The 22,626-nt window shown below is 43.3% G+C and overlaps 4 protein-coding genes across 6 annotated transcripts; 3 read left to right on the plus strand and 1 right to left on the minus strand.

Moving 5' to 3' along the window:
* The first annotated feature begins 231 nt into the window (after positions 1 to 231).
* dgcr2 (DiGeorge syndrome critical region gene 2) lies at positions 232 to 11,695 on the plus strand. Of its 2 annotated transcripts, XM_052050701.1 has the most exons (11): positions 232 to 632; positions 4,335 to 4,367; positions 6,184 to 6,306; positions 6,461 to 6,547; positions 6,650 to 6,860; positions 7,432 to 7,508; positions 7,800 to 7,976; positions 8,107 to 8,310; positions 8,432 to 8,584; positions 8,955 to 9,191; positions 9,912 to 11,695. In XM_052050701.1, exons 1-11 carry the CDS (start codon positions 551 to 553, stop codon positions 10,154 to 10,156), a joined length of 1,629 nt encoding a protein of 542 aa, XP_051906661.1. In that variant the 5' UTR covers positions 232 to 550; the 3' UTR covers positions 10,157 to 11,695. The 2 variants fall into 2 exon arrangements, with proteins under 2 accessions (XP_051906661.1, XP_051906663.1); XM_052050703.1 differs by lacking the exon at positions 4,335 to 4,367.
* A 283-nt stretch (positions 11,696 to 11,978) lies between these two features.
* orai1b (ORAI calcium release-activated calcium modulator 1b) lies at positions 11,979 to 14,368 on the plus strand. Of its 2 annotated transcripts, none has more exons than XM_052050899.1 (2): positions 11,979 to 12,448; positions 12,852 to 14,368. In XM_052050899.1, exons 1-2 carry the CDS (start codon positions 12,326 to 12,328, stop codon positions 13,404 to 13,406), a joined length of 678 nt encoding a protein of 225 aa, XP_051906859.1. In that variant the 5' UTR covers positions 11,979 to 12,325; the 3' UTR covers positions 13,407 to 14,368. The 2 variants fall into 2 exon arrangements, with proteins under 2 accessions (XP_051906859.1, XP_051906860.1); XM_052050900.1 differs by having other exon boundaries at positions 12,317 to 12,448; positions 12,814 to 14,368.
* A 6-nt stretch (positions 14,369 to 14,374) lies between these two features.
* On the minus strand, positions 14,375 to 16,542 carry morn3 (MORN repeat containing 3). Its single transcript, XM_052050898.1, has 6 exons — positions 16,483 to 16,542; positions 15,707 to 15,873; positions 15,472 to 15,629; positions 15,167 to 15,326; positions 14,659 to 14,831; positions 14,375 to 14,496 (listed from the first exon to the last, which is right to left on the minus strand). The coding sequence occupies exons 2-6, from the start codon at positions 15,849 to 15,851 to the stop codon at positions 14,437 to 14,439; spliced, it is 696 nt and encodes a 231-aa protein (XP_051906858.1). The 5' UTR covers positions 15,852 to 15,873; positions 16,483 to 16,542; the 3' UTR covers positions 14,375 to 14,436.
* Positions 16,543 to 16,765: 223 nt separating this feature from the next.
* On the plus strand, positions 16,766 to 22,075 carry tmem120b (transmembrane protein 120B). Its single transcript, XM_052050912.1, has 12 exons — positions 16,766 to 16,968; positions 17,690 to 17,808; positions 17,906 to 18,022; positions 18,718 to 18,777; positions 18,874 to 18,969; positions 19,327 to 19,416; positions 19,498 to 19,563; positions 19,918 to 19,979; positions 20,308 to 20,400; positions 20,504 to 20,568; positions 20,652 to 20,720; positions 21,209 to 22,075. Exons 1-12 carry the CDS (start codon positions 16,777 to 16,779, stop codon positions 21,323 to 21,325), a joined length of 1,146 nt encoding a protein of 381 aa, XP_051906872.1. The 5' UTR covers positions 16,766 to 16,776; the 3' UTR covers positions 21,326 to 22,075.
* Positions 22,076 to 22,626: the final 551 nt, after the last annotated feature.

The raw sequence follows: 22,626 nt of genomic DNA on the forward strand, positions 1-22,626 counted from the left end.
CATGTACTGTTTTTGTGCTCTTTCTGCAACATTCTGAGATGTCACAAGATGGCTAATAGAAAAGTAAAGTAGTGCTAAGGTGCCATCTTGTAATATTAATAATTTTATATACTGATTGGTATTAATTCAAATGTGTGTCAAAACTGATTCTCATCGGCGGGGGCGGGGCAGAATCGGCTGAGCTGAACGTCGGAGTCGAATCTCGGCCCGGGCAGGTCCGCTCGATGCTGCGTGTTTGGGATTGTTGTGATGGGATGAGGCGGCCATCTTGATGAGAGGACGGCCGACTGGATGTGCAACAAAACCAAACGCAAATGTTCGCCGCCCTCCACCTCACTGCGGTTTAAAGGACTATGGTCGTTCAACGTTTACTTTCGTCGCCACCTCCCATTTGACTGCGAAACCACCAAGATGGGTCAGCGTCGAGGCGACTGTTTAACTGGATAAATATCGGACGAGGTCGGACGACGACCGCCGCAACAGCTCCTCTCTTCCCTCCTGTATATGGTTTACATTTCTGGTTAAAGGAATGACAATGAATGGAGGATAAATGTTGCCAAAGGCTGACAGCGGCAGTTTCGTCCTCTTCTCTCTGCTCTTTGTCCTCACGTTGACGGACCCGCCGCGGCCAGGTAAGCGGTTTCGAGTTAAATTGAACCCGGGTGGAAAAGGGGGAGAAACTGGTTCACGGCGGGGAGGCCTCTCCGAGCCGCGGGCTCGAGTGATTTTTCTACCCCGCTGCGGGATGTCTATGCGGTGGTGGCGTGGCTGGACTAAACTGCAAACGGCTTTTCTCTGACCGTTTGTCTGACCACTTGTTCCTCTTATATTTCCAACTTTTCATCGCAGTTTTATTGGGACGTGATGATATCTCTCAATATTTTTGTGCAAGTACGAATCGAATGTCGTGAAGCACTTTTAGCCTCTGTTGAGGTAGCTTTGAGCTAACTCTTAATTTGCATGGAAGATTCACGGCACTGCATCAAAACGCCTGCATCTCCTTTGATCTCAACCTCCAGCATGTAAATATTGGCAAGACTGATTAAAAAAAATATTGTACACTAGGAAAGAATTAATTTTACCAGAAATGGCTGACATTTTGTCAATATGTTAAGCATAAAGGCAGTTCTGAGATTTTGTCGTCTTGTTTCTAATTCAAAATATTTGAATGGCCTGTGATCGAGTGTCTGTGCGAAGCGATGTGCGGCTTTGTCGGGACCGAAGCAAAGAGAGCATTTTGAGTTAAGCTTGCATAGAGAAGGGCTACGATTATTGCCTGAATAGGCATCTCTGCAGTGCCAACCCCCCCCCAACCCCCCGCCCGCCTGTTGTTTGTTTGGCTACCGGAGATTCCCGCACCATCGCTGGCAACGGACGGCTGGTTTATCCCGGTGGGCAGCTCCTCCTGCGCCTCTCCATTTCACGGTTAAGCGGCACAAATCTGGGCAACATATCATGTTCTTGATGTTACTTCATCCCCATGCTCAAAACCCTCAAAAGTATTTTTCATAGGTTGACAAAAGTACGCCAGCGAGCTTTCAACACTTTTGGAGTGGCCAAAGATGAACTATCCCGCCGTGTCAACACCGAAATACTGAAATGAATGAAAAATGAAAACAAGGCAACAGAGGAGATTCCAGCGTGCATCGTATCTAAAAGTAGATGCAGAAAACATGTTTTTGACAAGGCACAGCTATTTTTTCTGAAAGGAGTGCAAAACGGACCTGCGTGATGTGATCACACGTAAGAGGAAAAACGGAAAAATAGCGGAAAACGAGTCCGTTTTGCACAACACTGCAACACACATGCGTCTTATTGACTAGCAATGATTAGGCTTGAGAAAACGGTTTCAAAATATGCTTTCAAGACCGAATGAGGGTTCCAAATGTCGGATTTTAGGCTAGCCAGGACTGCCCCTGTGTGTCACAATCACAATTCAATCTTCAGTTATATCAGTGTTCTGCAATGAACTTAAAAATGACAAAAATTGAGTTTGCCCGCTCCAAGTCTATATCTATAGTTGGGTCATGTTTTGCGGGTGCTCCGGCGAATGTTTCTTGTTTGTTCATGAGAACCAACGACCTTGGCACCAAGTCCGTCACACTCTGATTTGAATCTGGGTCATGCCACCTTGCACATCCGTGTTTTGCAAACCTCTGTCTTTTTTTTATTCGCAAGTTGAGTTGATGCCAGGTTGTTAGTCACTGTCGTGGAAAAGTTGCTCAAAGATGTCTTTGCTGGGCCTAAATCTGAAGTCGTGAAGAGATTTGTGGGGAGCGCTCTTGAGCTCCAAAATGAGCTCAAAAGTGGTTTCGTTAAGTCGTGGTTGGGTTAGTTTGTGTGGAAACGATGAGTCAGTGAATATGAATATACAATGTTCATCGTTCACAGTTTGCACCTCTCTGAGATAGACTGTTTTTATTAGCTCTTTTCTTATTTTTTAAATAGGTTTTTGCAGCATACAGGCATTTCATTTTCACACCTGAATCGTGCTACCACATTGTAGGGCTGGGCAATGTATTGAAATGTAACCATGATTTCAATTTTGGTTTCCCATCATCCTATAAAAAACATTCCAGATGAAGAAAAACGATTTAATGTGCAGAACTGCGAGGTGCATTTGCAAGTTCTTGGAAGTTGTGAAAGTACTCCGAATGCACCGTGTTGTTTGTGTGGCAAGCGTGTGGCGGTCTGTGATACTGTCGGCTCATTCTTATATTGAGGTACCATTGTATAGAAGTCACTACATTGTGTTGTGAATGGTGAGTTCCCTATTCACAAAATAACATTCTCGGATTTTTTAGTCTTTTTTTTTCTTCCCATCATAGTTATGAGCCCGCTGTGGTCCAAAATGTTCTTCATTACGGTGACCAGCTTTTTGCCAAGGTAATGGACGCCTGCTCGCTAATGCACCCTCAATCCACTTAGCGCTAACCAAGCCGCAGTGACGCATGGGTGCTCTTTAGCGCACCCTCCAAAAGTGTCTTTTGGCACCCCCGAGGTGTTGGCGGGCATTAAGTGTTAAGAAGCTCCGGTTGAGCACAGGAAGCTGAGAATGAAACTCGACCCGCCTGGCGAGAGAGAACCGCACTTTTGAATGAGTTTTGATGACCTTATTTCTTGTGCTGGCAAGTTGGCTGCAGTGGAAGTGAGGCAATTGAAAGGCACCGGCGAAAGATCTGCTGTGAGATCTTGCTTGAGAAATGAAATGATGCTGTGTTTTGGTTACCAGTACATGGGCACAGTTTGGCGCAAACTGTTCTCCTCCGAAGCAGCTATGCAAGACACAAGTCGAATCCACAATTCGTCACAACTCCCCAGTTGTGGTTTACAATCAAACGAAACTATCACCTGAAACAACGAGAATTTAACATTGACGCATTAAGCAACAAAATCAAGACGTTTTTATCCCATCTCATGGGGCGGCCATTTTGCCACTGACTTTCCACTGAAAATGATGTCACAGTCGTCAGGATTGAGGTAACGACCAATCACAGTGTGAAAAAATCTTCATGCATTAAAACCATTCCCACTTTTCTGCTCCCCCTACAACGAAAAAGCCCCCCTTGCGTTATATGAAAACTTTCTCTCTGCCCTTGCCTCGCAACAAGATTCACTACAATGAAAACAAAGTCTAATCCAACCTCAGCATGCCACAGCGACCTATGCTGCTTCGTTCGGAAACGGCAACAGCAACCACCACACTGGTTTACACATGCGCAGTAGTCCAGGAAGTATTTCTTATTGTTAGTTTCAGACGCTGCATGAACGTTGCATTGCTAAAATGGCTACAAAACAGATCTTTGAGACCAAGGAGTGAAGAAACGAAAAGCTTTAACGCTTGAAGACAGGATAAAAGTAATAAAAATGAAAGATGGAGGAAGCCAAGTAAAAGACATAATGCAAGAAATTGATGTAAGTGAAGGTGAATGCTGATCATAAATTTCGCAATTTCTTTCCCTTTTTTCCTACGCTTTTTACATCTGAGATTAATTTGCTATAGTGAAAAGTCCCCTGTTGTAAAAAAATCCTTGCTGCAATCATGATTTCGTTGTAGAGGAGTTTCACAGTATATCTTAATATTGGCCCTTATTATGTGGAATTATGTGGAAAGGAGCTGCTAAAATGTCCCCTGGCTTAGCCGAATATGCGCTTCCAATGCAGTCGTAATGCTCAATTTAATTTGGCGCTGTCAGGGAAGTTTTACTTTTCTAACTTTCATTTATTATTGTGGCTGGAGATCGTGAGTGTAGACTAATAACCCGATCAACGCACTGTAAGTCAGTGTTAAGTAGTTGCTTGTTAGTTGACTCAACTGTTTCTGTTTGTTTCAGGTGCCCGGCTAGCGCTGGCAAGATTATTGTCAGGTAAGCAAGCAAAAAAAACGTCACTTAGCGTAGTTAGCGCGTAGTCGCCTTTAGTCAGTAAAAATGGCGTTTCGCACTGTCTGATCTAAATTTAGGGTTACGATTTTTCAGTTTTATCACAAGATTTTGTCGTGTTCCTTTCCTCCATGGACTAATGTTCTGGGAACTTGCGGCCTCGACCGATACATCGTAACCGATGACCCAGGAGGATAAATTGCTTGACTAATCGATTCTACGTCTGTCAACATATCCCAAGGATAAGCAGTTTTGTCTGCAGCGGTGGTTGCTTTCAAGTGCCTAAAACTACATTTGAGTTGAGTCGACTGTGCAAGCTCTGCTCACATTTTGATGCTTCCCACTTGGGTGCTTCTTGTTCAAATTATTCAACAGGTTTGTTGTCTCGCTTTGTTTTTGACCACATGCCTTGTACAACGGCTTCCACCCCCATACCGCTGCGGAGATAACGCCACAAAAGCCTTGGAGAGGCACTTGTCAAAATATGGTTGTTGTTTCTGTTACTTTCTGTTTACTGCTTACTTGTCGAGATTTTTTTTTCCAGATAGCTCTTTGGAAATGTATCCCCCAAAGCCATTGTCACGTGATCAAATTAAATTTGATAGGCTTGTCTATCACGAGGAGGCTGACCAAAAAAAAGTCTGAAGAAACTTTTCCCCAACAAAAGACACAGGAAGTCTGCTGTTTTTTTGCAGTGCTGATTTTGGGTTTATTTTTGCCATCATGGTCATACCCTTTGAAAATTGGCTCAATAGTGGCTCTTAAAATTCCTTGAAAAATCAGCTCCGGAAGCCAATATCACGTTGCAACATGAAATTTGCTTGGCGTGTCGATCATAAGATAAGATATCCTTTATTTGTCCCACACTGGGGAAATTTACAGCCTCCAGCAGCAAGAATGTGGGTAGAAAGAAGAAAGAAGAAAAAAACCAACAAACACCGTTCAATTAAGTGCAATATAAATACAAAATGGATAAATCACAGGGCTATTTACAATTGTTTTTCACATAATTTAATTATTATTATTATTATTGTTATTATTTTTATTCAGCAGCCTGACAGCGGTCGGTAGGAACGAGCGTCGGTATCTCTCTTTCTTGCAGCGCGGGTGTAACAGTCTCTGGCTGAAGGAGCCTAGTGCTTTCAGGGCGGGCTGGAAGGGGGGTGGGAGGGACTGTCCATCATAGCTTTTAGCTTAGTTAGCATCCTTCTGTTGCCCACCTCCTCCAGAGTGTCAAGGGAGCAGCCCAGGACAGAACTGGCCTTCCTGACCAGTCGCTCCAGTCTCTTTCTGTCCCGGCGGGCTGCTGCCTAACCAGCAGGCAATGCCATAATGGATGGCCGAGGCCACCACTGAGTTATAGAAAGACTTAAGGCGCGACCCCTGAACCCCAAAAGATCATGTGTAGACCACCAAAAAAAAAAAAAAACATGAAGTCTGCCATTTTGCTTATAAGAATCCATTTTGCCATATCCATGGGTGCTAAAATGACAAACCGCTTAGAGATGAATTACATAAAATTGTGAAATACTCATATTTTGATCATTTGCTCTGGGCGGAGGAGCATGGCAGCAAAGTCTGATGACTCGCCATAGAACTCGAGAGCCCCATGATTGCTTCAGGCTCGATTGTTTATTTATTTATTTTTTAATGAATTTATTTTTTCCATTCTGCCTTTTCACTTTTATTTCGACATGGCATTTAGCATCAAAATTTCCCTACCACTGGTCTTCAAGTGGAGTATTTCCTTCAGTTGTGCTCATGTGATTTTTTTTTTTTTTTTTTTTTTGGTGTGTTTCAGATCAGCGCTGCAGCCCCGGGCAGTTTGCCTGCCTCAGTGGGAATGTGCAATGTATCCCCATAACCTGGCAGTGTGACGGCTGGACGGCCTGTGAGGACCAGAGCGATGAGATGGACTGTCCCCGTGAGTACTTTCTCGCATTCGCTGTCTCACAAGTGAGGTTTGGTGTTTCCCTGTTTGGTGTACTCCGTTTTCCTCCTACATTCCAAAACTATGCATGGCAGGCTGATTGAACACTCTAAATTGGAAGAAAAAAAATAATTTGTTTGTTTTGCAGCCATAAAGGAAGAACGGTTTCGTTTCGGCCGGGGTTACGACCACGTGGAGGATGTCATTGGCGTGGCTCAGCCTGTGCGCTTCAATAGTGAGTGTCCCTTTTGTTAAATTAAAAAAAAAAATAAATCAACCAATCACTGAATGCATTCTTCTCACATACTTTCTCACTCACACGCTTGTGTCTGACCAGAGAAATGCCCGAGCGGGTGGCACCACTACGAGAAGACGGCCAGCTGCTACAAGGTGTATTTGCACAACGAGAACTACTGGCAGGCGGCCGACACGTGTCAGAAGGTGGACGGTTCCCTGGCCACCTTTGTCACCGACGAGGAGCTGCAGTTCATCCTCAAGATCGAGGTGGACTTTGACGACGAAGTGTGCAAGCTCAGAGACCAGTGCAAGTGAGTGGCGGACAAGAAAAAATGTTGTCATTGTAATTAGGCCTGTCGCGATAATTGCTACAATCAGTTATCGTCCTGTGAATAAAATGGACACGATATTTCTTGTCCGGACCCGATAAATGATCATTTGCATGCATCTTTGGTTACACGCATCATCAACATTTTTTCGTGCTGCTTCTTCCATCTCCCGAATGTCTCATTCAATGCCATGGAAGTCGGCACTCGCACACTAACATACTTTCTTTGAGGGGTGCGGGGGGGTCGACTCTTTCGGTTCAGTTCACTTGTTCCGTTGATTCATAGGCACTCGTTTTTTTTCTCAATTATTAATGAGGCAGAGTTGAGTACAGAAGCGCTAATGCTAACCAGGGCAACCATGCTTTCCTTTTCCTCTGTATCATGTCACTGCTTGTTTGTCAACTATCGCTTCTGTGAACATTAGCTGCCTCTGCCAGGTAATTAAAGAGACTGGCGTACTGGCACCATATACCCATTTTGATACCCCCGTCATGTCAAAAGCCCAACCAATTGTCGGTTGCAAAAGCGTAAGTTGCCTGTGTTTGTCCTGCAGGTTCTGGGTGGGCTACCAGTATGTGATCACCAACCAGAACCACTCTGTGGAGGGCCACTGGGAGGTGGTTTATAACGGTAATGGGAACACCCTCTTGTTCAACTTTTGACTTTGAAATCAGACACATGGACCAGGGCCCCTAAAAAAAGCCGACAGAAATTATTCACTCTCATTTTCTTAAATGGTATTATGGAGAATTATTGACATTACAATTAGTGAGCTACTTGCGTCATTAAGTTTCCCAAAAATATTTTGATTATCATGAAAATACTTTCTCTCCAGAACTATTGAACAGAAGGTCCTTTCTTTTGCCCAGTTTCTAACAAAAGCCAGTGTATTTGTTATTGATTGATTGATTGATTTTACAGGCCCCGTGCAGGTGTTCCTGCCGCCCGACGGCCTCCCCAACCTGGGCGAGGCCAATCAGGACAATGTTTTCTGCGCCCAGCTGCAGCGTTTCCAGCTGAAGAGCATGAACGAGCGCGGCCTGCACAGCTGGCATGCCGAGAACTGCTACAAGGAGTTTCCCTTCCTCTGCAAACGTAGTACGTAACTTGGCAAAAAAAAAAATACTAACACCATGGGCAGAGTGCTCAGAGTGCTTCATTATGCGAAACATGCTACGAAGCCTGGACACGCCTCTTAACATCACTACTTTTTTTTGTTTTGCCACAGAGCAAACGTGCGTGGACATCAAGGATAACGTGGTGGGCGAGGGCTACTACTTCACACCCAAAGGCGACGACCCGTGCCTGAGCTGCACGTGTCATGACGGCGAGCCTGAGATGTGCGTGGCCGCGCTCTGCGAGAGGCCGCAGGGGTGCCAGCACTTTCGCAAGGACCCCAAAGAGTGCTGCAAGTTCACCTGTCTCGATCCAGGTAACACAGCACAAGCTGGGCAAAACATTGTTACAATATAATTGTTTGATTTTTTTTTCAAAATAACTTAATCAGACTTGCAAGGATTTTTTTGTGTTGTAATGCTCGCTGTTGGTCTCAGATGGAAACAGCCTGTTTGATTCTATGGCCAGCGGCATGCGTCTGATCGTCAGCTGCATCTCGTCCTTCCTTATCCTGTCCCTGCTGCTCTTCATGGTGCATCGCCTTCGACAGCGACGACGTGAGCGCATCGAAACGCTCATCGGAGGAAACTGTGAGCACTAAAACATGCATGTGTAGTACCTGCATATGCTGACACAGAGCTCGCTGCGGTCATTTTAATCAAAGCAAATGGAAAGCCTCTAAAACTGACACAGGAAACAAGAGGAAAAAAATCAAACGTATATTTGAACACAAAAATATTCAAGAAAACCGTCTAATATTGTCGAATAAAAGTCGTCTTGATTAATGTGTATCATACAGCGTAATGTGAAACACTATAGAGGGGTGAAGAAATTTGCGTTGTTGTTACTGACATAACGTGAAATGCCATAGACCTGCTGAAATTAGCAGTGATCATATTACGCTCATTATAAACTTTTGCTTGAATGTAATAAGTGATGGGGGGGGGGGGTGTTTGACAGTGCATCATTTCAACCTGGGCAGACGCGTTCCGGGCTTCGACTACGGCCCAGACGCATTCGGCACGGGGCTCACGCCGCTGCATCTGTCCGATGACGGCGAAGGAGGCGCCTTCCACTTCCAGGAGCCCCCGCCGCCCTACGCCGCTTACAAGTACCCTGACATCCAGCACCCTGATGACCCCCCGCCTCCCTACGAGGCCTCCATCAACCCCGACAGCCTCCTCTACGTGGACCTCAGTAAGACCACACAAACAAGCAACAGTCGCATACTCAAACTTGTTGACTTGGCTTCATGCATTTTTGCATGGAGTCTTACATTAGTAGTCTCGGGCGAAATGTGACATACCAACTTGAAATTATTTCAAAAGTCTCAAAATTGACCAGGAATTTGGCCATTTTGTGGTCGTTTTAGCCGGTGTTTACGGTAGCCCCCCAACACGTGTCATTTTTGAAAATGTCTCAAGGACTCGTGACTGAAATGAAACAAAAAGTCCACTGTTGTATTTCAAGTTGCTTCTTTAGATTGTATTTGGTCATTGACTCAAATCCGTTGAATAACACTCGGCACCATTTTTACCATTTGGCCATTCCTGAGAATTATCCTGTGACACAAGCTTCACAAATCAACACAAAATTTGTTTAGACACGTGTACCAGAACAGGATGTACGAAAAAGTGATTGACATGCCTATAATCAAAAAGCAGGATAATTGGCTATTTTGGGCAAATCCAGGCTGAGGTATTTTCTGATCTTAATGGGGTTCCACTGGTTGAGATTAGGGGGTTTTGTGTTGTTGACATTGCAAAAGACATTTTCATCAGGATACGAATGTATTCAAAACAAGGGTGTTTGAAGAATTTCTGCCATTTTTGCAAGTTAAAACAGGTCGACGATTAAGTGAAGAGGCGTAAGATGGTGCCATGGGGACCACCCTTAACATGTGCCTGCCCCCCATAGGACACAGTGGCATTCCAGTGTTGCCGGGCCACCACGTGACCACTGCGGTGGACGGGCTACAGCAGGCCCTCGACGCCCCTGCCGCCTCAAGCCCTGCGACGGTCTCCCAGGCACGGGAGGACTCGGTAGACAGCAGCACGCTCCTGGTGGGACCCGACACCCCCACCACGGACGGCCCGGCCGCCCTTGGCACCGCAACGCCGTCCGACTGTGCCTCGCCGTCCTGCCTCAGCACGGCCGTCTAAGACAGACAGACAGGACTTTTTGTGTATAAAGAACACTAATTTAAGGCTGCATTTTTACTGATCTCATTGGTCCACACACCCCCATGTCCCACCTCCAGGATGTAAATAAGTCCCTTGGGTAGGTGAACATCTCACCCGAGCTAACGCCATCGTGCTCCTGCTTCGACTCCATTCAATCTTACACTGTATGGATTTTGCAACACGGTACGTATAATTTACGCGTCCTTTTCTATGGTTTTCGACAAATGAATGGTTGATGTAGCTGGAACCTGAACGCATCGTGAAAATGAAAATACTGTATTGAATTCTACCCAAATCATCATTCAGACAAAATTTCCCCCACCTTCTTCCTGATGTCATCTCCCTGTGGTTCCCCATGTAAAATCATCAACTTCATTATGAAAAAAATGTGAATTATTTTCCACATAGAAAAATGATAGATGATGAATTACCATATAATATTTTTATTATATATTATAATTTTTTTCTTGTGGGGATGAACTATCATTTTGTTAAGCATACAAAATCATATTTTCCTCCCACAAGTTTATTCCCCATAATTTTTTTTGTGTTGAAATTACAACTGCATTAGAAATATTTACACATCAAATTGTATTTTCCCCCCCATAATATGAATTTTTGTGGTAAAAAATGCTTTTTCGGGCAATTATCCAACTTTTGTGCAAACGATATGTTTAATTCCCCCCAAATCTGATTTTTTTTTTTTTTTTTTAACCACCCAACTTCCTCTCGCTTGCTTGATCTTTTTTAGGGGGGTTGGTGGGGGGCGGGGTAGACAATCATCTGCCCATCATCCATTTCTGGTGATGTGCTTGTTTTCCACACCATTTAGTTTTGGGCCGTGACAATCCCTCAGTGGAGTGCATGTGTTTTCTTTTTATTTATGTTCTTTGAAGTCTCATTTTTTGTACCGGGCCCCAGACATGAATCGGGGGACACATACAATTCCTAAATTTAAATTTGTAATCATGAATAGGTATCATGGACCCAAAATACAAATTTCTTGACTCCCATGAGCAACTGGCATATCTGGGTAAACAAATGGATCGTGCCCGGGCTATGAACTGCACATCCTCTCCTTTGTAATGAGGTTGCGCTCATTTTGCTTACCTAATTGTCCAGGAATGATCATTACAGATCTTTTGTATTTTGTGTGCACTTTATAGATAATTTGTGGCCACAAATTAGAGTTTAGTGAATAAATTATAAACTATTTCTTTTCCAACCCCGCGCTCCCACAATGTTACGCGTGTTGCTACTTCTGCGGGCATGCTGCGATAGTTTTTCCTGTTTTCCAACACCACCCTGGTTTCTCTGGATGCGAGCAGCGTAGTTTTCCCCCTTTTTTTTTTTATTTGAGTTTTTATTTTTCTTCCTTTTTTAATGTATTTTGTTTTGATTCTTTGATAGCCTTGAAATGAAGCAATGCTCTTGTTTGTATAGCAGGTGTTTTTTCTCAACTAGATGTATTGTACGTCTAATCAAATGCCAAATAAATGAGACAAATGAGACACCGTGCAGGATGACTCGGACTCCCTTTATTCTTATGAAATGTGCACAAAAGAATTTCTCACAATTTCGCTCTCTCTCTCGCGATATATATACTGCACATATAAATATGCCACGACCCTTGTGAGGGAGGATAAACGGATCGAAAAATGGATATACTCACAGTATGTATATATGTATGTATGTCCTGGCGGTAGGAGATAATTCCGGGATAGTGCGAGCGGTCTATTGGCTGAGTGGGGAGATACTTCCGGGATAGTGTAAACGTGCTCCCTATTGGCTGAGTGAGAGAGTCAGGTGACACTGATTGTCTCTGACAGAAAACAAGAAATCTGTTTTTTCACCGTTTCCTTAACCTTTTCTCCATTATGTTTAGCAATAACGTTGTTAATGGGCCCTCCGTATTCACCCCCAAAAATTAAATTACAAATGACAGTTCTATCGTGGATGTCGCCTTCGATTTTCGCAAAGACTTATGGGTAACATACGGCTGTAGAGCGGCACGAGACAGCCGACAGAAAACAACGTTCCTGTAATAGGCAATTAGCCAATGTTTATTTCTGTCCCAGCTACGGGGAGTTTGCTCATCGTTAACTGCTGTTCGGAAGAGTAACGAGCCGGTTGTGTGCTGTGTTCTCAATGCGCAATATGAGCATCAGCGAGCATTCCCTGCAAGCTTTGTCCTGGAGGAAGCTCTACCTGAGCCGGGCTAAACTGAAAGCTTCCAGCCGAACCTCCGCTCTGCTCTCCGGATTCGCTATGGTGATTTCTTAAAATCCCTTACATATCACACAATAGTGTTTCTTTACCGATTCAATTATGAAACAAAATGTCATTGTCATGCTTAGTCACAAAATGCATCAGTTCTATTTGCATGTTCATAGTTCATGTTTCTTTTATCCTTGCAGTAATCTTATAAAATCCCCTGTTTTTGGAAAATGTCAGGGAAAACAGACCAATGTAGATGGTAAATTTAAGATTGAAACTTTTCAGCTACTTCACACACTGCGAGTACAGTATATAGACCAGGAGTGGGTAACATGCCCACTTTTGAGTCCCACCATTTTTTTAACAACCCTAAAAAAAAAAAATCATAATACAGATGTGATTTGCATCTCATTCTGAAGTTTCCCCAGGTTCACTTGGGTTCTGTCTACATGTTCAGGTGGCCATGGTGGAGGTACAGCTAGACAACAGCTACCCCTATCCTCCCACCCTGCTGATCGCCTTCAGCGCGTGTACCACCGTTCTGGTGGCCGTGCACCTTTTCGCTCTAATGGTCAGCACATGCATCCTGCCCAACATCGAGGCGGTCAGCAACGTGCACAACATAAATTCGGTGAGCGAGTCGCCGCACGAGCGCATGCACCGCCACATCGAGTTGGCCTGGGCCTTCTCCACTGTCATCGGGACACTCCTCTTCCTGGCTGAGGTGGTGCTCCTCTGCTGGGTCAAGTTTTTGCCCGTCAAACCCAGCAAAGCCGGCAACAACACGATGTCGGCGGGCGTGGCCGCCGCCATCACCTCCACGTCCATCATGGTCCCCTTCGGGTTGGTGTTTATCGTGTTTGCCGTTCATTTCTACCGCTCGCTGGTCAGCCACAAGACAGACAGACAATTCCAGGAGCTGGAGGAGCTCTCCAACCTCACCAGGCTGCAGAACCAGCTGGACAATAGAGGCGAGTCCATTTTGCATTCGCCAAGCTCACATTTCCCTTAAGATGTACGTGAGAGAGCCGTCGGGAGATCACGGATAAAAATAACACACAAAAAAAAAAATCAGCACCGGCTGTGCTTTACTGCACCTATCGTGTGTGCGTGCGTGTGTGGTGCGCACGACTGACACACTCGCCAAAAAAACTCACATCACGAGATAATCGGCAAAGATCGTCTTTCCAAAATCATTGTTGAGGATCATCTTTGAGACACTTGATTATCGGGCTGCTTTCAGACTTCCGAGAAACCACGTTTTCTGGATTTAATTGCGGGGGGCTAAAATGTGGTCCGATTGGCTCCTCGTGTGTGGTGTGTAACACTCGTGAGTCTCCTACCCTAAACTTGACGATGACAACACACATTAGGATTTGCAATTGTAAATAATAAACAGGTTTACCATTTAAATGCTTAAATTTGGCCCGATGATCAGGATGTGTGTACCCAACTCGTGACATTGTCGTTCCTCTCTAACAAAAATGTCATTACCTCCCGAGTGAATTGTTTCGTTTATTTTGCTATTATTTCAACAATGTAAAGACGGCATATCGCATGAAACTTGAAATCACAAAAGTCTTAACTGTCAATGTTTTATTTATTTTTTTCATCACTTGAGCCCTCTTGTGTCTTGCCTGCTGTTTATCAATTATCATTTGTGGTAATTACCTTGATTTAAACTGTCATCATTTTGATCACTTGACTGAATTTAACGCGTTGCATTTGTGCATCTCAACTGGCGAGTTAAGCTGAAAAAAAAAGGTACCTTTACCTCTTGGGAGTGAGCCCCACCTTGTGCACTGGACTCCTGCATGCAGGGAGATTTAATTTATTTTTTTAATACCCAAGATGAAAGAAAGTGGTATGAGTTTGTAATGAGAAACGGTAATACCGTGAGTGTGACCAATGTACTGTCAATGTTACAGTTGATTTTGAGCACCAAGAAATAATAAAGCACCCGTGGTACGCACACGCCTGGTGGCTTCGGTGGCTTTTATAATTATCACTAGACGAGAAGACATACAAATGAGTAGACTTCATCAATCAAGGTGAACCAGCTGGGCTTCTTGTAGAACCATCTGCACATCCACTAGCATTACCTAAGAGGGGAAAAAATTGTGTACATTCAGATTGATTACAAGGGTTAAATGTTACTTTGTAAGATTACACCAATTGTATCTAAGTGTACTGTTAAATTACCCCCTGGATCAAGAAGTAGTTCATACTACAAGTCAGTTGTGACATTTTTGTCCGCAACGTACCAGTGGAATTGGACAGCGTTCGCGGTCTCCCCCACAGTCCTCCAGGGTTCCGCATTTGGGTTCCCCTCGCACCCAGAGGCCCTCGTACAGCTGCCCTTTGTCACGATAGTAAAAGTTTCCATTCCCCCATTTCTTGCCGTCTCTCCAGGAACCTTCATACCAGTTCCCGTTTGCTTGAGACAGACGGACGGCAGTCAAAATTGGAAAGATGTGATCTTCACCTTGGGATGTGCAGTGGAACCTCCAAAGTGAAACACAATCCATCTGACAAACCAGCAAGACTGATACTGTCCCCTTGTGGTGATATATAGCTATTGCAGGTATCAATGTGCGTTGACGACTGGAGTATATTTTTAATGTGCCAATGTCACATTTTGTTCCATTTCTTGTTCTACGGTTATCCCCGCACTTTTCCTCTTCCCTATATTGTGCAACTTTTGGGATGTTCCACTTTCTAGGTCCACTGCACTTTTTTCATGGAAGAAAAATGAAGCAAAAGCAGTGTTACCATAGCGACGGAGACCGAGACCATGCTCGTTATCCTTCATCCACTCTCCCTCGTAGACATCTGCGTTTTCAAAGAGCATTCGTCCAAAACCACTACGCTGGTCCTCGCTCCACTGACCCTCATACGCTGAACAACTGTTGTAAAAGTATATCCCGTGACCCTAAGGAAAGAAAAGCGCCGTATTTTAGGACTTACTCACAAAAAAAGTTAATTTAATGGATTGAAAGTGAGGGAAAAAAACATCTGCCCGTATGTCACAGACGGCTTAATAATGTTGTTGTGTCATAACAGTACGCATTACGTACATGTTTTTTCCCATTTTTCCATTCACCACAGTACTTCTTTGCGTACGTCTTCGTGTTAGGTAGAAGTACACTATATGTGCCGTATCCGTCACGTTTTCCCATCTTCCACTCGCCGTTGTAAATGGCCCCGGACTTCTTCCACACCTGAATTCCTCTCCCTTGAATATTAGCAAATAATGTCCATCCGTGTTGTTATTATTATTTTTTTGTTCTTCCTGTCACGTGTTACACCCACCGTGCTTGTTGTTGTTGAGCCACTCTCCGGTATATTCGTCTCCGTTGGCAGAGAAAACAGAAGCATGTTTTCCGCATTTGTTTGATTTATTTTCCAGCACGGCTGAACGTGTCGGAGTCCTTCGAGCTGCTTTCAGGAATGGCATCCTCGCACCAAAACAGAATTTGCTGCAGAAATAACATCATTGATCTGATAATAATGGTGCGATTTGTTCGGAAATCGGTTATTTTGGTCTATATTCTCTACTCAACTCAACTATGATCCTAAAGCAAAAGAGGATAAATGCATTTTGGCCCCGAACTGGTTATTAGCAATGACGCCAGTAACGGGTCAGAAGGTAACGGATACTCTAAAACTTCAATTTTTAACAGCAACGATTAATCTGTTACTTTTCTCTGTGGTGTAATCAGACTGCAGTTACTCTGCAATCAATTTTATGTTAAACAGGACTGTCAGCATCTGTCGATTGGAACTTGTAATCTAATTTTGTTATTTATAGAATAAAGTAAAGAAACATACAAGTTTCTTTTTAAAATCAAATATCCAATAAAGTTCAACATTCACACCGATGAAAAATTTGGTCCCCAATGAACCGAACAAGCATGTTTTTTTCGGAGAAAACAACACTCAAGAACAGTGCACGAAATACATGCAAACTCCACAAATTTGAACGCAGAACTTCATTAATGTGAGGCAGATGTGCAAATCATTATCTCACCACGCCACCTACAGTTGCTCTTTGTCTCCGAATAAGTCAAATCAACAACAAATTGTACCTTGATAAACCCTTTTCTCCCCGCTGAAAAATCTCTGCAAGCTTGTTTGGAACCGAGAGGAGATTCATTGTATCTTAGCAACATAATCGCGTGAATAGATTGTTCTAATTTTATGGGTTTTTAAAAATATGTATATTCATATCTATTTTTTAAAAGTCAGTGTGTGTATTTTAGTCACGATATTGTTTTCAGGTTCAGGTGAGTTTATTGATATGACAAGTTTCTTGTGACACGAGGATGTGCGCATGCGTAAAACGTCTTGCAATGCAATATGTGCATGCGCAGTACTGTCCAATGAAAGCGCGCCCGAGTGGACAGTCATCCTATGTGGACTTTCTCTCTCTCATTCTCTCGCCCCCCTCCCCTCCCTCGTCCCCCATTCTTTCTCACTGCTGCTCATCCTCTTTACTGGACACTAGCACAATGTCCATAGCCAAGTTCCAGGCGGAGTGGAAGGAAATCGACGAGGAGTATCAACAATTGCAGGTCACTCTTTTTTTCCTCAATATATATATTATCGTTATTCGGTGGGGTTAGACGTCGCTGAATCGTGCGGTGGATGACACTGACTGCTACGACTGCACTGGAGCTGGAGGTGCTCACTTATTCTGAGCCGGCGCTCGCCATTCATTCTCATTAGAAGCAACTTTTGAGCAAGTTCTCATGGGGAAATTAGCTGAAATCGTCGCCGGGTGTTTGTCTACTTCATGACAGACGATTGCAGCCGCCAAATGAATCGCCGGTGTAATGTTTTTATTTGAGCCCCTATGCTAATAGAACCGCATGATACAACATAATTACGCTTTAATTTTCTTAATGGTATCAGTCGTAGTTATTTTGTACGTTTTTTTAAGTTTATGACATATGGTAGCCTACCTGTTTCTTTCCCGAGCTTAAATTCTTCCACGGTCTTTGAATGCATCAGTAGCACGCGCAAGCTAGCTCCTGTTAGCCTGCTAATTGGCAGCAAGTGTACTATGGATGCTAGCTGTTAAAGTCTCAATTAACATAATGAGAATGCAAGTGATATTGACTTGTTGGCATTTCATGGAAAGCAGAATGCAATTTGTCATCCGGCTTTTTAAATGGCTTTATCTAACAAGTGGTTGGATGGTCTGCATCACAGCTGAGTGGTCGTGGGTTCGAACTCCACGGTCCTTCCCACCACATTTTAAAATAATACAATGTGCGTTGTGTACAATTACAGGAAACTCACAAACTGTACAGGCAAAAACTGGAGGAGCTGACCAATCTTCAGCTCACATGCAGCAGTGCCATCGGAAAACAAAGGAAATGTCTGAAAGACCTCCAATGCAGCTTAACCAAGTAAGAAAATTTGTTGACCAGGTGAATGAAAGCCCATCAAACCACGCATGTATATTTTGTGTGTGTGTGTGTGTGTTTGTTTCTGTATTTGTTGCAGATGCGTGCAAGGCTGCGATGAAAAACAGAAGCAAGTGGTTGCGGACATCCAAACCCAGATCAAAGAGAAAAAGAACATATTCTTTGACATGGAAGCATATTTACCAAAGAAAAACGGGTCAGTGCCTTCGGGACCTTTGCCAAGGTTTACACATTTGTTCACATTCATCATTCATTCAAGGGAACAAAAGGTAATGCCAACCTCGTCTATGAATTGAACACCCTAAATTGTCACATGGCACCAGTTCAGGGTGTACCCCGCCTACTCTCCGACGACAGCTGCGATAGGCTCCAACACGCCCGCGACACTCGTGAGGATCAGTGGCTCGGATAATAGATTGATGGATCCTTGAATTTAAGTCAAAATAAAATTCTATTTAAAAAAAAGGTTCACATTCAGCGGTGCCTTGATCAACCAATAAAATATTTTGTGTTTTTAGGAAGAAAATTAGTACTCTATAATATTGTACTCCATAAAAACACAGAGCAATCACATACAGGTAATTAGACATCACCAGGGCGCTGTATTTAATGCAGACACAAATGAAGAAGAACAGTCTCCCAACTACTGTAAGAGACTTGGTGAGATACAGCAATATCTATGGAAGAGAAAAAAAGCATGTCAGTGAATATTGTCGGTTTTGTGGTGTGTGTTGCCATGAGTTGCTGCACCGTTTGTGTTCAGATATCCATTGGTTAGTCTTCTAATACCATTTCCTGTATGCGATACATATTTCACACATAATGATGAACCTCTTTGGTGGAGATAACCATCAAGTTACTCAAGCGGTCTTTTTTTTTTTTTTCTGTCAGACTGTATCTGAACTTGGTCCTGGGCAACGTGAACGTGACTCTCCTCAGCAACCAGGCCAAGTACGAACCTCACTTCTCCCGCTCGCTTCTCCGGCTCCCCGCGGCTGGATGTTGCAGCTTGGCGTAATCATCTTTTGTCCTTGATATTTCATGTAGGTTCGTCTACAAGGACGAGTACGAAAAGTTCAAGCTGTACATGACCATTATCCTCTTGCTGGGGGCCATCACATGCCTCTTTTTCCTCAACTATCGGTGAGTACAAGGGATGACATGCTTTCGATATTTAGCATTAATGTTGAGTACTGGTAATGATGCTATGGTCTTGGTATACACAACAATTATTATTATTTTTTTTTAATCTTAAAAAAATTTAATCAGCTAAATTTGTCTTTTTGTCATCAGCAAAAAAATGGCCAATTTTATTGCAGATTTTTGCCTTTTTTTTAACCACATAAAACAGAAATAATGACATTCAACACCCCCCCCCCACATCTGAATTTTGTTAATTTATCTCTCGTTCGGACAACATATTTAAGAAGTTCTGCCTGTAATCCATTTCTATGTGCTTCCATGTTCCATGGACATGTTTTTGAAAAATGATTATGACAGCGTCACAGATGAAATTTTCAACTTTTTGCTGGTGTGGTACTATTGCACATTGACGATAAGGGAAAGCATCCTCATGACCAACGGGTCCAGGTTGGTTCAATGCCATGCGACTCGATTGTTCTTGCAGCTTGATATATACGCATATATAACTGGTGTGTTTTTGTGCGTCAGGATTAAAGGTTGGTGGGTGTCTCACCATTATGTGTCCACTTTTCTGTCTGGTGTCATGCTGACCTGGTGAGTATTTGCATCAATACTGCGCAACCTCTATAAGTCGTACAATTTGTTTCCGTGCAAGGCATCAGTGTGTACCACTACATTACCCGAAGAAGGTAAACAACAACAATAAAACAGATACTGGGCGAAATGCTCTTCAAGAATCATACTGATTGTATGGTTTTGAATTTTTTTGAGGCGGAGTGTCATTTTCCATAATTTCATATGGGGCATAGGTGTGTGTGAAATCCAAGTCTGAGGTCCAAGAATTGATTATGTTCAACCTTAGAGAGTTTCTTGCAAAGCATTAGGTAAGGTGTCTTTTGCATACTATGTGTGTTGACTTGACTTTGTCGCGATCACATTTTGTCACAGGCCAGAGGGGCCCACGTATCAGAGGTTCCGAAATCAGTTCCTGGCTTTCTCCATCTATCAGAGTAAGTGTTGTGTTTTTGTTTTTTTGACTGCATTAATGATTCAACACCACATTTTAGGGCATTCTGTCCAGTGTCCTCTCTGGTTGGCCGCTATTGTTGTTATTGTGTGGAGCAAAAAAAAAAAAAAACCCATACAGTGCTGCTTTTTTTTTTTTCTTTTTGCTCTGTGTATTAGTAAACACGGTATGCAAGTAATCATTCAATTAAAATGTTTTGCACATAAAATCAAAATACAATTCTAGAATGAAAGTCAATATAGCAGCACTGAACTGGTCTTTCGTCGGACGCATCCCATAATTCATTTACCCAACGTTGTACAACGCTGCAGGTTTTGTGCAGTTCCTCCAATACTACTATCAGAGTGGCTGCTTGTACAGGCTGCGAACTTTGGGGGAGAGGAATCAGCTGGACCTCACAGTGGGTGAGTGGTAATTTAAAACAAAAAGAAATAGAGCAAAGGTTGAAGATTTAGGCAACTGGTGACATTACAACACAAGCACTAATGATCGTTTGTGTCTCTGCAGAGGGATTTCAGTCGTGGATGTGGAGAGGCCTCACTTTTCTTTTGCCCTTTCTTTTTTTCGGCCATGTGAGTCAGCTTTTTTTTTTTTAAATCCCATAATCACCTGACTGAAAGGACATGACATTTGCACCTTTTTTTTCCAATTTCAGTTTTGGCAGCTGTATAATTCGGTGACCTTGTTTTCCTTGGCGGGACATGACGACTGCAAGGAGTGGCAGGTGAGGCTCACTTTTAGCTTCACTGCTTACGCCCGCTTCCAATTGGGGCTCATTTGTGACCATTCCGAATGCCAAGTTTGTCAAAAGCCCAAGGATGCAAAAAATTTTCCCAAAATGGCTACTTCACACCAAAATGGCGGACTTTGTTTCATTTTTGGGACGGGTACTTGAGATTTTTTTTCATGCGACATCTGATGATAGACCGAATATTGCGTCGATGGATAACCAGCCGTGACGGGCTAATTTTCCTAACTTCAAACCAAAATAGTCGACTTCCTGTTCAATTTTCGGGCAATGGGTCCTTGAGACTCTTACATTCTTCTTCTTGGGATGAACTTGTCCATCCATTTGTATTGTATGTGTGTCAGTAGAAATTTGAACCAAATTCAATGTCGAGGCAATGGACAACGAATTTGTTTCTCCAAACAAAAGGGCACAAATAATGTGTTTTTTGTTTTTGCCTCAATCTTCCTGAATTTATGTTTCAGGTGTTCATGCTGGCTCTTACATTCCTGGTCCTGTTCCTGGGTAACTTCCTGACCACGTTAAAAGTGGTCCACCAAAAGGTGCACAACAAGCAGGACAATGTGAAAAGAAGCGACTGAGACACACTGCCCACACTTGGATTTTTTTTGGTGGTCTTTTTGGGAAGTCAACAAACTGTCGGCCGGATTTAGCACGCAGGCGTCTGTGGATTCTCTCGCTCTTTCTCTCAGGTGTTGACGGCAGCACCCGCCCATGCGTCGCAAGGTTTCGAGTCCCAGGCGCAGATTCTCGCTGACGTCCACTTTGCTGCTTCATCCTGTGCGCGCAAACCACACAACTGACTGTTTGTTGTGCACTAATCTACCCATATGCAACTATGAGAGGGATCCACTTTGCCTTTGGCGCGCACGAAGTTTGTCATGTGCACTCTTTGTGGTTCGTTCCTGTGTTACTGCAGCTCTTGATTTTGCACCTAGACCGAGATCTACTAGACTGTCTCTTCCCAGAGAATACAGTGAACCCCCACATATTTCCATTTTTTGGGGCGGGCACATAACTCTCATAACCCTTAACATTTTTTATTTTAATTTACTCGATGAGTTGTTTTTTTTTGGTTAGTTTTTTTGTTTATCAATTTTGTTGGGGATTTTTTTTGTCTCTGCACTAGGTCTCCCTCTCTTACATAAAGAAGTGTATTGCTGCCACAACGGAAAAATCGTTATCACATTAATACAGTTCGCGTTTTGCTCACACTTTAACATACTCAGATAAGGTTTCCTTATTGAATTAATTAGAAATGCCTTAAATTTCTTTCACCCCACGACCCACCCCCACAACGAAGACAGCCACGTTTTGGGGGGGGGGGGGTAATATTTACCACTTCACCACTGAATGTTGAAGTTGAGGAACGTCATTTATAGTGAAGCTGTGCTCTGTCGCCATCTTGTGGCATCTGTAGGTAATTGTAACCCTTTTTCAGGGTTGCCAGTCGCTGTCGTTTTTTTTTTTTGTATGTGTTGGAGGTTCACTGTACTCTACTTGTTCATAAACATTTCCATCAAACTCATTTCTGTTGACGCAATGAAGGATCTCGGACTTAACAATTCAATGTTTTTGGCACGAATTACCTTTAATGTGTTTCTGTTATAATTCTGTACATGGGTTCACCACTTTGGACGTATTATTATTTTGTCGTGTTGCACAATTTGTTTTGTTTTTCTTTTTGGTATCAAACGCCGCTCCTTGTAGTGGCAGTATTGTAAAATGCTGTCACATACAGCCAGGAAAAAGGAAGGGACAACGCGATTGTTTATCTTAATTGCAATCAACAAATTAAACATTTCTAACTGAAAAGTGACTTCAAGGATCCACCTCTTTTTATTGGGATGAAGTACATCCTTTTAGGGATCATCAAACTGAG

This window comes from Hippocampus zosterae, chromosome 18 (assembly GCF_025434085.1).
Source record: "Hippocampus zosterae strain Florida chromosome 18, ASM2543408v3, whole genome shotgun sequence".
In the NCBI taxonomy this organism is placed as follows: domain Eukaryota; kingdom Metazoa; phylum Chordata; class Actinopteri; order Syngnathiformes; family Syngnathidae; genus Hippocampus; species Hippocampus zosterae.